Raw genomic sequence first — 16,170 nt, forward strand, 5'->3', positions numbered from 1 at the left:
AGACAGGACAAAGAGGGGTTTGACCATCAGCTAGCTGAGTTGCAAGCGAGATGCTTAGATGAGATGTTCACTTATGTCGCAAGACAGCAGAAGTAGGAGTACACTTAGAGAAACTAATGCTAAGAAATTAACTCAAAAAATATATGTATATACAAATTTTGTATGGAATTGTTGAGTCGATATCAAAATATAATTGGGAAACGAAAATATTTTATTCGTAATTGAATAAAAGTAAGTGAAAACTAAAATAAATTATTTTATAAGATACTATTATTTAATTAAAATTAGATTATTGAGTTAAGTTGAACTAAGCTAATGTATCCAATTAAAATCATAAAAATTGACTTATTCTGAGATTTTTACAATCCTCACAGCGATTGTTTTGTTCGATTAAACCACAATACTAATAAAATATACCGAGGTCATATTTCATATATCGATAAAGTGCAATATACGAAATATATTATAAAGGTCAAAATATACAAAATATACTAGATCAGCCAAAGCTGGTATATTTAGTACTCTGGTATATTTTCTACTCAACAGACCTTTAAGTTATACGTATGTCCTCATCATTTGTTTATTTATATTTATTACTACTACTAGTATTTATTTATTTTTTTTGGTATATTTTCGGTATATTTTAAGAATAATACCGCGCTGTTTTGCTTTTATTCTTAATGGGCAGCTGGTATCTCTTAGCTTTCTTACATTTTCATATTATAATGATGTATTACAAATTACTCTAAAGTTTGATGAAGATACATGTGTAAATAAGCACAACTTATTCTCTCTGTGTATCATAGACAACGCATGTGACAACGTTAAACTGAAAATCATTGCACGGTCACGTGTCAATCTCTAATGCTCCCCCAACAACACTGACCAAGCTGCGTCTTGGGGTTGTTGGCCAAAGTGAAACTGTCAAACCGCATTTGACTTTTGCATTGCCCAAGAAAGAACATTTCCCCTGCTCTCGCTCTCCTTTCTCTCCCTCTCAGTCGCCTAAGCCATATTGTTTCCTGCGTATAATGACGGCAGTTGAATAAGCAAACGTAATGCCTAATGACTGCTTATATATAGTGCTAGGAAATGGCAAAAACACAGAGGAGACGACAATGTTTTTGGGTTTTAAATTACGGCTCTTAAGTGTTTGGCACAGTGGGTCATCTGGCGATTACCTGGCAAAGTTTTAACTGAAACTGAAATGCTGCCGTTATTTTTGGGGTATTTCCAGAGACACAACTATTACAATCTATTACGGCTGCAGTGACTATCAAAACGAGGTCAGTTTGACAGCCTTAATGCCAGCGTGAAATGATAATCTTGGCCCACTGAATGAGGCATTAAACGCTGTGTCTCTGCAACTAACAAAGACTTAAAACGCTTCAGAACTCACATTAGATTGTAACCCCTCCACATGCCACATTCTGTTCGGTCCCTGCTGAGACAACAAAAAGGACAACACTTAATTTCAATTGCTGCAATTAAGAGCAACCCACATGAAGGGTGGAGCAAGAGAACCCCATTAATATGAGTTTAAAAACTTGATCACTTTAAACACAAAAAAAATGCGGACAAGAGCAAAACCCAAAAGTTCCCAACTCACATGTCTAATTAACCAGCTCTCTCTCACTGACAAAAGTACAATGAGGGGGAGGCATACAGAGAGTGATGGAGAGAAGGGGGTTGTCAGCCAAAGGGTTGTCACATGTGAAGCTCGCCAAGCAACTAGCTGGCGGCTGACCTTTTTTTTTTGCTTCTTTCTAAATCACTAGCCACAAGCTGTGGCTGCGTCAGCTCTGGGCCACAGACAGAGTCAGAGTCAGAGTCAGGGTTAAAAGGCCAGACGCCGCACCTAGTTAGAGCGAATGGTTGCTCTGGCTGCTGCTCTGGCTGAGGTTGTCTGCCCGACTGACTGCGAATCATTCAACCCTTAAATTGGTACGCAATGTCAGCGATGAATTATCTGCAACCTGCTAAACAAGCGAGTAGTCAGCCAGCAGGCAACGGCCAAGGCTGGCAAGCATTGCCTTTGAGCCATTTACATAACACAGCCAGCTAGCGGGGTTAGCCTGGGGAGGGGGTCAAACAAGTGCTGCCAACTCGCAGAGCTTTTGTCAAATGTCGGACGGTGTCAAAGCGTCGCGGGCCATGGCCATAAATCACAGACGGGGCAAGTGAATGACCAAAAAAATAAGGGGGACAAATCCTACAGATTGAAGCAATAATTTTACAGCAATTTAAATTCGACTGGGAGTGCGGAGTACACGCTGCTTTAAGGGTCAATGAACTCTGACAAATCAAGGAATTATTAATAATAACCGACAATGGATTACTGACTTAATTTAACATAATATGGTTCCATACTTAATATACACAAATATTAATTTAATAATTAACGGAGAGAGTGTTATTTTCATGTACTTTTATTCGAATACGGAAATTTAATAGAGTATAAATTAAAGTTAATATTCGCATTTGAAATATATGATAATAACTATTCACTAGATTGTATTAATTTACCCTAAGTCTTTCATATAGCCAACCACTATGAATACATTACATAATATATTTAATATTGTTGGTAAAATGAAAATATCTAACTAAAGGTAATATTCAATGTATAGTAAATATTGCTGTGTTCCAGGAATTTTTCCAAAATTTACTTACATAAAAGAAAACAAATTTTGTTAAGCACAACATCAATAGTCTAATATTAAATGAATCGTATTAAAAATAAATAAAGAAATTATGAGCACATAAATATAACTTGAATGTCTGCTGAATAGGTTAACTAACATTTGAGCTGCTGTGGTTGACAAACTTTGCAAACAGCTGCAATTTGGCAGCATCGACTCTGGGGGCAATTGTTGAAGGTATTCGACGAGGGAGGCTTGGCCTCAACTCAAGTGTAAAATTAAAACTCGAGCAATGAAAAATCATCAACGTCAGCCCCACACACACACACACACACACACACACACGTTTACGTAGAGGGAGCCCCACAGGGCGTTTTTTAAAAATAAAAAATTAAACAAGCAAAAGCAAAAAAAAAAAACATACCAAGAATAAAAAAAAGTAAAAACAGTAGCAGCAAATTTCTGTTCGAGGGGGATGCTGACAATGCGTCTGGGTGAACTACAACAAAAAAAATATGAGCTACAGGAACGCCCAACGATCAAAGGCAGTAAAACTGCGGGCGGAGTCATCGAGGGAGGGGAAAAGCATCTCCAGCTCCACTTTGACGAATGACTACAGACGACGGCTATGTGGGGACAGTTGAGAGACGACGAACGGCGAGACGACGATGACAACGTCAATGGCGACATTGAAACCGGAAAATTGCTGCGGGTCTTTGGCAATTTATAAGCGCAGCTCCCAGCTCCCCTCTCTCACTCCTTGCGCGCTCCAATTCCCAGTGCCCATTTCACAGTGCTCGCAACGCATTTATTGATAAAAATATCTTGAAGAAAAATAAAAGAATATAAAACGAAAGCAGCGCCAAAATCCATGCCTAATTGAGACGATTAGTGGGCGGGCGGCCAAAAGACACATTGACACACCCACCTCAAGAAAGAGACGCAGATAGTTAGACAGAGAACGGGAGAAAGCTGGAAAATATTTGCCATGTCAGCCAAGACGAGCAGGAAAATGTTGTGTGTGTGAGTGTGTGTGTGTGTGTTCAGTGAGAAGTCTCAACCTTTGACATGAACGCACCGTGTAATTTATAAACTACGAGTAAATTGTGTTCTGTCGCAAGTGGCATTTGATCCCCCCAATCCCCCCACTTCTAGTCGAGAGGAGAGAGTCACACCCTTCAGCCCCGCCTGTCATTGACAGATTACGCGTCATCACAGAAATATTAACTGTTCATTGACAGTAGCGTCCCCGCCAGCTGGCATTTTCACTGTCGACAGTTTGTTTCAAGTTAGCCAAGAGAACGTTGAATTGACAGCAGCTTCAACAATTGTCGAAAATCGAACAAATACAATTTAAGTCGCTCTTTCTCTATGCTTGATTAACAAAGCCTGCTCTAAATTGTCTGCAAAATTTAATAAAATGACATATAAAAAGGTAACTAAAAAAAGGAAATGCTCAAATAGGCATCGTAAATTACTTTCGGTACTATCTTTCGATATTTTGTATTCTAATATATTTAATATCTTTTTGTACGTTCAATCCAGAGATAGTTAAGTCATTTAGGTTTTTTTTGCCCTATAATTACTAATTATATTGACAATTTAGTGTCTTCAAATTTCAAGTTCTGAAAGCTCTTAGTTACTTTATCTCTATATATTTTGGATATATTTTGGATATTTCAGGATTTTCTTTACTTTAACTGGATGTAGTCCTGATTGAATACTTTTCGTGTTCCCTGAGCACCAGATATTAGTGATCTTGTGAAACTGCAAACCTTCAGACTCTTTGACTAGATGGAATCCTAGTCTCACTGATTAGATATTTTGAGCAACAGATACGTGTGTTCGATAATTAAATGCTTTTGAATTTTATGTTCTTATAGGGCTATTTTAAAAGGCTATTACTTTTCAAAGATTTATAGATATTTAAGATTATTTAATACTTCTCACTTTTATTTACTTTAACTAGCTGCAATCTTAGTGCCAGTGCTTAGATACTTTGGATTTTCTTTTATTTCGTTTGACTTCTCTGCAGATCTTTAGACTCTATATGTAATCCTAATTTAAGTGATTAAATACCTTAGAGCTGCAGATATCTGCAATTACAAATTAAATGCTTAAGATTTTTAGGTTCTCTAGGCTATAGACTCTTAAGATCCTTGGATGTTTCAGACAGTAATTTATTTTAACTAGAAGATACAATATTAGTACCAGTGATAAGATACTGTTGGCTTACAGATACTAGATACCTTTCGACTTCCAGATTTTATTCGCCTCTAGATATTGCAGATCATTCGATTCCGTAGACATTCAGCTAGAGACAGTCCTAACCTTAATAAAAAACTTCCCGATATTCTAGCAAAATGCAAATGCAATAAAGCCAGAAGACTCGGCTCTGCGTAAGGCAACTTAATTAATTCGAGCACTTTGTGTGCAAAAACCTCAGCCAAAAAATGTCAATAGCACAAAACTTGCGATTTTGCACCGAAAAGCAAATGGCAGAAAAATATGCCAAAAACAAAAATACAACACGAAAGCAGTGCTCTGCAAAAGGAATTCAAAGTTTTGCCATTGCCAGTTACTTTGGTCGGCGTCTTCTTCGTCATCGTTGAGGATATTACAAAATCCATTAAAATTCTATTTCCTGCCATCAAACTGCCCAAAGTTAAATAAAGCGCGGTAAGCGCTCGCCGGCCGTATAAATCGGTAGAAAAAGAAAAGCCAAGAGAGAAGAAGAAGTAGAAGGAGCAGGGAAATGGAAAATGGGAGCGGTAGCGACATCGGCAGCGAAACCGAAAAATACATAATAATAATAAACGACGACAGCAAACAAACAAGCGGCAAAGTTTTTGGCGGCGCACTGCAACTGAAATTAAAGCCAACATACAGCACAACCAACTGACAAATTCTGCGGTGGGTGCGGAGTTCCATCAAGGATACAACTATAGCTGGAGCTGGAGCTGGAGCTGCAGTAAGGCGCAGGCTGCAAAAGTTATCGGGACGGACTTTGGCACAACTTGAGAGTTAGCGGAGCACTCGAAAGTGCAGTCGAACGTTGACTGCATTTTAGGGCAAATTAAAGTCAGTGAAAAAAAAATCAAATGTAACTGATGAGACATTGACTGAGCAGCAGATGCTCATTAATAGAGCTTCTAAATTATAATGCAGCTGTTTTTATAGAACAGCAATATGAGTGACTACTTATAACCAAAGAGCTGTGTTGTTGAATATGAAATGAAAGCTAAGAATTTATTAAAAAAAAATTGTAGAAGCTGTACCGAAAATAATTAGTTTTGAGATTTTTATTATCCTTTTTATTTACAAAATTAACAATCATACATGATTAATAAAAATGGTAATAGATTCAGATAGTTGAAATATTTAAATGTAATGACAATTTAAACACTTTGCTGCTTTCTGATTCCAAAATTAAACTATTTTATTGAGGTAATAACTTTAACTTTAATTTAAATTCCTATGAAATACTAATACTGATAAAATTTTGAATATTTGTTAAATAATAGCTCAATACAATTGCTGCTAGTTACAGCCTGCGATGGATTAAATAAATATTTAAAATAAACTATATGTACTTGAAAGCATTACTTCTAACGCTCGTTGAAATATTACGTAGTCGACCAGTTGGCCAGCTAAATTGCTTACAGATTGCTACGATTTCGTGGTAGATCTTCTACGCAAAAACTTCTTGAAGTACAGGGTATTCCCGAGCAGAAAAAAACTAATAAGCCAGCGCAGTGAACTGCAGTTGGCAGGCGCAATGCAAAGCAAACCAAAGCAAAGCAAAGTAAAGCAGAGCGAAGTGAAGTGAAGTGAAGCTCTCTCTCATGCCAAATAGCAAATGCCAAACAAATCCGCACTCTCAGCCAAAGTCGAGTCGCATTAAAAAGGTATAAAGCGCAGTTAATAAAGTTGCAAGTGGTCCAACGGTCGTCAGCATCCTCATCTCAAGAGTCTGGATGAGGTCTGACATTTTTGTTGCTCCTCGCCGACGGTTCACTCGGTTGCTCTCCTATTTTATTATGAAATGCAACGTTGCCTCCGTCGTCATCGTCGTCGTTGTTGCAGTCGCCGTCGTTATTGCTTATTAATCCCAAAGCAAATGCTGGCAGCTGCAACGTTGTTATTGTGCCTGTCCAAGCATCAATAAATGTTCTACAATGCCAAACAACAAGCCAACAGCAGCAGCTCTAGTAATCCTCCCCAACAACAACGGTAACAACAACTACATCAACAACTTTGCAGCAACAACTACAGTGGAAGGTTGCGCAAATAAAAAGCATAGTTTAGATATAATGAATACAGCTTAACTTGGCTAAAATGAGTTGGCGTTGCAACCGCTCTGATGCCAGCAACTCACGACTACTCGACCTCAAGTCCCCTCGATCTGTTCTCCTTCTCACTCACACACTGTTGCTCTGTCTCTCTGTCTCTTTTTATCACCATGCTGTAGAACATATTTTGCTGCTGTTCGCAGTTTGGCAGCTTTTTCATCATTTGCTAGATTTGTGTACGTTATGCATAATTTTAACCACCATTTGCCAAGAATTTTCCCATAGATTTATGTTTTAATTTTTGCGGATTTTCGCGCATTAAAACAGAAATGTTTCATTAGAAAACTGCAAACTACTCTGGCAAATGTTCACTAAGCACATAGAGTGCAAATATGTAGAAAAATGTACATTTTTTTAGAAGGGATTATTTTGAAGAACTTATATTGCTTTAAAGATCTTTTTTGCCAAAACCTGTTTACAGCTGGAGACAAGATCAATGTCCTGGGCAGTTCGCTGTTCGGCCAGCTGCTGCTGCTGGCTATAAATTTATAGTTGTCGCAACAAAAGTTCATTATTTTTTGGTACTATAAAAATGCAGCCTTGGCACTTGGTCGGCCATCGGAGCATGGAGCCAGCCAGCAAGCCACATGCCACAGTTGGAGACGGGTAACTTTTGCTACTGAAAATAAACAGCAGCCGTTACCAGTTACCAAGCCAATGAAAAACAATGAGAGGAGTCGATGGACAAAGAGAGAGGAGCGAAGTGGTGAAAAGAGAAGAGGAACTTGTGACACGCATCTACAAACGCGCAGCCGGAAAACAATTGAAAATCTTTTTAAGTAATTTCCACACGTAATCCAACATTATTGCTTACATTTCTGTACACTATCCGCAAGCTCAACAAATCTGTGACAAAATAAGTGACGCTGTCAGGAATTACTATATTTAATGGTAAGAAAATATCTGATAATGAGAAAATAATAAAGTCAAAAGAAGGATTAATCTATCAAGTAGTAAAATCTACAAAAAAAAGTATTATAATTCTGGGAAAAAACAAATACTTAGCGTTATTATTATAAATCTTACAATTGTTAAAAGTAATGGCAAGTTAAGACAAGTAAAAAAGCTAAAGGCAAGTATGAGATATAATTTAAAAAAATCTGATTCTTTTTATTCCTACTCTTTACATAAGTTCGGAAATATTTAAATTATTGAAATTGATAAAGAAAATTGTAAGTAAATAAAAAATATTTCGACAAAATGAATAAACGATAAAAATGTTTAGCCTAAATGAAATTATTATTGCGGAGAAACTACCACATTCATCAGAAAAATATTGCAAGCTGCTCACTGAATAGTTGAGATACTCAACTTTTATTATTGTTGTTTTTCGGTTTGCTTTAAGTCACAAGGAAAATACCCAAAAAATATGGCAAGAAAGTGCAATGCATTGTGCAGTCGGAGTAACGAGTAACAAATTGCAGATGCTGCATGTTTTTAATTCATTTCCAGAACGAATAAAAGGGAGGAGGAAACGAGGAAGCACTTGTCCCTGGTTACTCTTATTTCTTGAAACAATAAATGGAACCACAAGTGAATAGCGAAGGGATTACTGAATGCAGAGAAGAGGCTCAAGCACAATTCTTAGCACAATTCGAGAATATCAAATATTGTGAATCGAATGAGATCTGAATTAAATATTTAACTGCATTCATCATGTACAATTGCAGTATAAATAACAAAGACAGATGAACTACTTCGAAAGCAATAACCGAAAAACGATGTTGTCGACCGGCTTTAAGGGCAAGTCAAATCGAGAGAATTTTGTGTTGCATGAATAAGTAAGTGAACAAACAAGCCTGTTTCTCGTTATCGACAGCCAAATGACGAAAACGATTGAAAACAATTTTCACAACAATTGCGAACGAGTTTCGCAAGAGGCGAAGGCAAAAGGATAATAGAGTGCTGAAAGGACTTTTGCTATTGTGTGCCGTATTTTGTTTATTGCCTCGTCAATAATTTATGCAAAATAGTTAAGTCAGTCACTGATTGCTGCCGGGTGGTGCAAGGCACTTTCCTAGACATGCAACACACACTCACACACGCACACTCACACACACAAATGTTGCACGCTTTTCTTCGACATGCGTCGACACACTTGTGTATTATTGTCAATATGTCAACTAGTTATAATTGTTGGTAAATTGCAACAGTAATTATTTCCAGCACAAAATTGTTGCCCATTTATTAAAGGTTTAAGAACGAAACTATTTATGTGTAGATACTTTTAGATACATATATACCAATTAATTATACCCGCTACTCATAGGGTAGAAGACCATTCTAACTTTGTGCCTCCATGAAGGTAATTTCGACCGTATAAAATATATATATATTTTGATCAGCGACAACAGCTGAGATGATATAGTCATTTCCGTGTGTCTGCCTGTTCATCTGTCTTTATGAAAACCTAAATCTCTGAGACTATAAGAGAAAAACAGCACTTGTTATTTGTGTAAGCAGATCGAGTTTAATTTAAATTTTGACCACGCCCACTACTGCCCTCGCAAAATCGATGAAAATCTATAAAAAGTCTCGAATTTCGGTACAAATAATAATAATAGAAGTATTTATGATTCCTGAATCAGATAAAAGTTGTAGAAGTTATTTAAGAAATTCTTTTGGATTAGAGAAAAACGTTTACTTCCTTCGGGTCTTAGTAGCTTTGACAATCTGGTGTAAATATACCAACCATAGACATGTGTATTTTTGTGGTATATTAATTCGGTATATTTTAAGAATAATGCCGTGTTGTTTTGCTTTTATTCACAATGGGTGGATAACTCACAGTCGAGAACATTCGAGTGTAGTTTTCTTACTTGTTTTTACTTGATTCGCTTCTATAGATCACAAAGGATAAGCGAAGCTGGCCAATGCAAAAGTCAATTAATGCGCCTCATCTATGAACCATCAACAAAAGCCTGCGAGTTAATAATTAATGTGCAGAATGCAGAAAGCTACTTGGCTGCTCGACGAGCTCAACCAATCGCTCTTATTCATTTGCCGCCTTGGTAATTACGCTTAACTATCTCATTGTGAGCAACCAGACGAGAGAGTGGAAGCGAGGTTTTCCAGTCGTTGAATTAAACATGCGGCACCCACGCCAATGGCAACTATACGCCGCCGATGAGCTTAACCCCAATCCCAGGCTCAAGCTTGAACCTCGTGCTGGGAAAAAAGGAGACGGAACAGAAACAGAAGCTGAAGCTGGAGCGGGCGCCAAAGCAAAGACGTCTATGCCACGTTGGAAACAATGAACCCAGGAGACAACCAAATGACACTTAATTTTTCAAAATAGTCGACGACTCTAGCGACAAGGCCCCAGGGAAGATAGTAAGGTGGATAACGCGAGGTAGAAGAGGAGAGAAGAGGCGACACCTGTTCTATGCTTTAAGTGCAAAAATCTGTATAAATACGTGCGTGTATATGTGTGTGTGTGTGGGTGGGTGTCTGCTAGTGTTTGTTTGTGGGGCGGGCTGATGCCTTGCTGCGTAATTTGTCGCCCGAGTAATTAGTAAGATTTAAATTGCTTCTCGCTGCCTTCGTCAGCCGCTGTTGTCTCCTTCTCCGCCTCCTTCGACGCCCTTTTCCCCCTTAACTCCATTTAACGGTAAGGCAACACTTAGACTTCTATTAAATGCATTAAGTGCTTGTCGCTCCCAACTTTTGTCTAAGCGTTTCAATTAGTTTTCATAGTCGCGAGAAATCTCTCTGCTGTACTTCCTTCTCTCCCACGCTCTATCCTTCTATCTCTTTTACACTTCTATGCTGGCAATAATATTTGTCTCTAGCTGCGTGTCTCGTTGCGTAATGTGAGACAAACACGTTAAATTAGCACAAATTGGAATTTAATTATAAAAAATGTATTTCAGCCTTTACATACAACATCCTCCCACTCATTTTCTGGTTTGGTTTACCTGCAAATGTTTCCGTAATTGTTCGCTCATTAGAAATGTTCGCTTACCTGAAATAAAGAATGAAATGAATGAAAAATTAAAAAATATTTAAGACTTGTAATTGTTAAATAAACAAACATTATATACAGTTTGAAAATTCTTTTTTTTTCAAATCAATATGTAGCAAACATTTGCTTATTTATTTTCAAACACATTCACAGGTAATTCTCAAAAGTATTCAGACACATCAAAAACATTCCTCGATTTTACAATATATATTTTTTATTTTTCAACAAAAATGTTTGACACAAATTGGAGAAGATGCCATACCAACTGGAGCCATGAGCGAAATCTGCAGCTAGGCAACCTGAAGGTAGAGCTCACAAATTTCAAGATTGCATTTCCCATTTCTAATTGCTCACATATTTTCATGTATAGAAACGCTGTGAGGAAGTTGGCGTGGATAAAGAATATGCTGTGTATGAGAGACGCATTCGACTCGATGCACTCACCGTGTTTATATTGCTGCATTCGGTAATGACAATTATTTGCTGTACATTGCTGATAAAGACATCTATGGTAAATTATTATTTAAATACACTTTATGCATGTCTATAATATGCTCTTTAAGCACATTGAACTCATCTTTATCGATGTGTTACTTTATGCGTTAGCAAGTCTGTTCATCATCTTTGTATTGAGCATCAACTATAAGGAAGCTAATAAGAAATGGGTCGTATACGTAACGTCGATAATTGCCGTCATGACACTGGTCTCAGTTGGTGTGTATTAAATGAAATCATATATATTAATCGAATTCTTAAATAGAATACATCGCAGATATGGCAATTCATTTTATTCATTACTATGCCCACTATTGGGATCTCAATTTCCTCTACGACACCTATGTGCTCTTTGTGATTTATATGTTCTTACCCATGCCTACGGTTAAGGCTCCGGTATTGCTTGGCTGCTCTATAAGTTTCTTATACATTTTGTTCTTTTTAATCGAGGAGTTCTTCTACAACAAAGTTGAGATCAAACATATCAACAATTTGCTTAACATTTCCATCGATTTGGTCGACTACATTTGGTTCAATTTGCTGGGAACGTTCTTTCGCCTCATGACCGATATCATTGTGCGTTCATCGTTTCTCGAGCGCCATCAATTTATGACCGAGGACATTATGCTCAAGGGTGCTCGTGAGCAAGAGAAAATGCTGCTCCACAGCATTCTGCCACCGCAAATAGCCCAACCCTTTCAGGATGATATTCGCAGTCGCATTGCGGTGTCGGGCAGGCGACACGGAATGCGCAGTCGCCATCATCAGCAGACCAAGGAGCGCATCATGGCCATTCAGACACACTCGGATGTGACTATACTCTATGCGGATGTTGTGAACTACACTCACTTGACCACAACGCTGTCCGTGGAAGAGCTGGTTACTGTCCTGCACGATCTGTATGCCAGCTTTGATGTGGCCGCCTCTTTCTACAGGACGCAACGCATCAAGTTCTTGGGAGACTGCTATTATTGTGTGGCTGGTTTATCGGTGCCCGATCCTGATCATGCCAAGTGCTGCATCAATTTAGCCCACGCCATGATTGCACACATTCGGGATGTGAGGTAATTATGAGACTTTTTAGACTTCCTCTAAATATTAAGAATTACTATACCAGGCGCATACAGAGTAGAAGCTTTATTATAACTGGGGATCCACAGAAAATACATATACGTAGGCAGAGCAGGCAAATGAAATAATGATAATAATGATGTCTAACAGTTTGTTAGTCTGTTGATTTCTATGAACAATAAGATCTCAGAGGCCATAAGAGCTAGTGAAGCTAGTGCGGATATCTTCATATAAACTAAAAGAATACTAAAATACTATTGCACTAAAAATATACCATAGAGTCCTCCAGCTGTCAGATCTAAGTAATCACGAATATTTAGTATTCTATTGTATATTTAGAGTGTATATGTGGTATATCGATATACTGAAATGACGAGTTCGGTATGTTTTAGTATTTTTTCGGTGCATTATTGCCATATATGTATTTAAGTTTTTTCTGTATATTTTAAAGTAAGGAATATAACTTTTGCATAGTTATGTTTATTTTTATATATGTATGTGTTTAAGAATATTCTGGTATATTTTATCATATAGCGGTATTAATTTTGCATAGTTATGTTTTTATTGAAATTAGGTAGAAAGTATCAAACACAAACTTAAGTTTCCTTACATAACTTTCATCAATGAACATTTTGTTTATAATCTTTACACTATTCTCTCTAAATTCTTTCTCCCTTTTAGAGAGTCACGCAACTTGGACATTGATATGCGGATTGGAGTTCACTCAGGCAGTCTTCTAGCTGGAGTTATTGGTTCTGCCAAGCTTCAGTACGATATTTGGGGTAAGCCCTTCTTATACATTTATGTATGTGAAAATGTATTCCGTGTATTGTAGGCGAAGATGTTGTGATTGCCAATAAACTGGAGTCGACGGGAGTGCCAGGACACTTGCATATTAGCGAAAAAACACTGTCGCTCATGGTTGATCATAACTTTGAGATACTGCCGGGCACTCAACAGGCTCGAGATGATATTTACCTTCGAGAGCACAACATTAAAACTTTTCTAATTGCAGCTACTGATATTACGAATTCTCCAGCTATTAGTAAGATGTCCACGGCATTTTATGTACTTCACCCTAAGGACAAAAGCAAACCAATAAATTTAGATGTTCACGAGGAATTGCGTAAAGAATTTGCGGAGATGCCATCGGGAATTTTATCGTAGGTGCAGTTAAGCTATCAGTATATACATATATCCGCTTAGTAATTACTTTCAATGCCAGCTCCATGTTTAAATTTTTGAGTCACAAAGGCGATGGAAGACGTCCATTACTTGGATTCGTTTTCTTGAACTTTCGCGATCCCACGCTTGAGTACAATTTCATGCAAGAACCAGATCATTTGTTTAAATATTGCATTCTTCTATCCTGGGTGGTTTACATAAGCCTATTCTACGTTCAGTCTGTGGATAATACTACATTGCATAGCGTCAACTATGTGATGCATGCGTTAAGTTTCATCTTCCAGACTGTCGTCGTCTTCATCATGTGGTATAAATGGCTGTGCCATTGGCGTTATCACAAACAGGTGCACAGATACTCCAAATACAGTTGCTTTATATTCTATTGTTCTCATGAAATACAACGCAATCTCATTGCCCGTCTCTGCATCTATCTGTTCACCATCTTGATGTACTTTCTGATCATAGGCTTAGTGTTGGTAAGTTTAAGCAGTTTGGGATATTATTTGAAGCTTTTACGTACATAATTCTTATTTCTGTTTAGATGGATTGCGATCCGACCGAGTTTGTGGTACTTCATATTGAGAGTAAACTGTATCTTTACGAGATGAGCAGTAGTGTCTGCTTTCAGCCCTGGGTGCTCACCAAAATGATTTGCCTTATCATTGGCGTCACACTCATATTTACTGGCATTCCGCTGACCGTGAAAATTGTGATCGGCATTGTGGAGGCTTCTATTTATGCGATTGTAATATTCTTTCAATACGATTATTTGTTTCGCAATAGCAGCTCAACGAATCCCACATTTGATCCGGAAATCTGTCATTGTCTATTGGTGTCGATCACATTATTGAGTCTCTACTTTATGGAGCGCCAAGTGGAGTTTAACAACAAGATCAACTACAAGTGAGTAGGAAAATACAAATTTAATATTTTATTTACTTTTGATGTTTAGCTGGCGAGTTGAGTTGCTGAATAAGCAGCAAGATGCTCACATCACCAACAAATCGATAACTATATTGCTGCACAATCTGCTGCCTACTCATGTTGGTAAGTCATTAAGAAATTTGCCTATCAATCTATTAAATGATATTTAAATGCAGTTAAATTGTATATGACTTCGCTTGAGAAACACGAAATGTATTTCGAAAGCCACAAGATGGTTGCAGTGATGTTTGCTACGCTCAAAAACTTTGAAATGGACATGTCCAAGTTGCGTTTTCTCAACGAGATTATCTTTGAATTCGATGCGGTTGTAAGTTTAAAATGCGAATTCCGTTTAAAGAAATTTTAGCTATATTTTTGTTGCTAGTTATCGCATTATAAAAATGAATGCCTCGTGGATAAAATCAAAATTGTTGGCTGCACTTATATGGCTGCCTGTGGCTTGCATATACGAGAGAAAAGATCTCAGACTACTTTCAGCGAAACTGAGATCTCCTGGAGAGATCGTCATGCAAGTCCTACGGCAAACTCTCTACGACGAGAAGGTAAGCTTCATTACAGCTATAGAAATTGAATGCTATTTTTTTTTTGTATAATAGTCTCGCGAGCCAAAGAACATATGGAATCATTTGCGCTCAGAACTCAGGGAGTGACTTCTCATCCGAATGATGACGTTGTATTTGTGATAACCTTGTTTGCCTTGGATCTGATGCGTACAGTTTGGACCATCAATAAGCTGTATAAATTGATTCCCTTGGATAAAATGTTTGCCGGCGAGCTGAGTATTGGGATTTCGAGTGGCGAGGTCATGGCCGGCGTGGTAGGTGCTTCGCAGGTGCATTACGACATCTGGGGCAATCCGGTGAATATGGCATCCCGGATGGATTCGACGGGTCTGCCGGGCTTCATACAGGTTACTGAGGAATCGGCTGATATACTGCGACGTTGCGGATTGGAATGTGACTATCGAGGCATGACATATGTCAAGGGTCGCGGCATATTGCCAACGTATTTCGTTGGCATCGATGATAATCTGGAGTTAAGAAGCCGAGACGATTGGAATGGAGAAAATATGTAACCAATATACTTTATATATATATTTTGTTATGATTATTCAAAGGGTATTCTTTATTTATTCCCCCAACGGTCAATTCGAAACACACACACACACACGTGTTTGATTGTTTAGCTAATATCACACTGGGTAAATATAATCAGGACAAAACATTTCTTTAGCTCTCGCTCTTGCTCTCGCTTCGATTCGAGTCACCCTCAAAGAGCGTATACTTGATGCACTGTGGAGCAAATCGAAAGCCAAACACAGCCACGTGTTGATGGGTAAATATTGTGCCAATGTGTGCGTTACACTTGCCAAAGAACTGCAAAATTATTTGCACAAATCTTTGCCAAAGATATCGACCACTTTAAGCGAAGGGAAGTGAAGCGAAAACAATGCCCAACAATTGAAAAGCGTCCTTCATTATTTATGTCGTCTTTGATTAAAAACCTTGAACAAAAA

General features: G+C 37.9%; 1 protein-coding gene across 2 annotated transcripts; it reads left to right on the forward strand.

Annotated features, from left to right (window-relative positions):
* Window positions 1–11,117: 11,117 nt before the first annotated feature.
* LOC117571234 (adenylyl cyclase X E-like) lies at window positions 11,118–15,764 on the forward strand. 2 transcript variants are annotated; one of them, XM_034253285.2, is made up of 12 exons: window positions 11,118–11,263; window positions 11,329–11,469; window positions 11,522–11,672; window positions 11,731–12,517; window positions 13,206–13,306; window positions 13,360–13,687; window positions 13,750–14,185; window positions 14,251–14,612; window positions 14,662–14,756; window positions 14,810–14,961; window positions 15,019–15,196; window positions 15,251–15,764. In XM_034253285.2, exons 1-12 carry the CDS (start codon window positions 11,189–11,191, stop codon window positions 15,727–15,729), a joined length of 3,285 nt encoding a protein of 1,094 aa, XP_034109176.1. In that variant the 5' UTR covers window positions 11,118–11,188; the 3' UTR covers window positions 15,730–15,764. The 2 variants fall into 2 exon arrangements, with proteins under 2 accessions (XP_034109176.1, XP_051860152.1); XM_052004192.1 differs by lacking the exons at window positions 11,118–11,263; window positions 11,329–11,469; window positions 11,522–11,672; window positions 11,731–12,517; window positions 13,206–13,306 and having other exon boundaries at window positions 13,529–13,691.
* The last annotated feature ends 406 nt before the right edge of the window (window positions 15,765–16,170 follow it).

This window comes from Drosophila albomicans, chromosome 3 (genome assembly GCF_009650485.2).
Source record: "Drosophila albomicans strain 15112-1751.03 chromosome 3, ASM965048v2, whole genome shotgun sequence".
In the NCBI taxonomy this organism is placed as follows: domain Eukaryota; kingdom Metazoa; phylum Arthropoda; class Insecta; order Diptera; family Drosophilidae; genus Drosophila; species Drosophila albomicans.

Excerpts from the sequence above, each read along its gene's own strand:
- LOC117571234 (XM_034253285.2), top strand. The coding sequence starts at position 11,189 with ATGTTTGACACAAATTGGAGAAGATGCCATACCAACTGGAGCCATGAG. Across the intron at positions 11,673-11,730 it reads CATGACACTGGTCTCAGTTG|ATATGGCAATTCATTTTATT; the intron begins GTGTGTATTAAA and ends AATACATCGCAG. Across the intron at positions 14,613-14,661 it reads AACAACAAGATCAACTACAA|CTGGCGAGTTGAGTTGCTGA; the intron begins GTGAGTAGGAAA and ends TTTGATGTTTAG.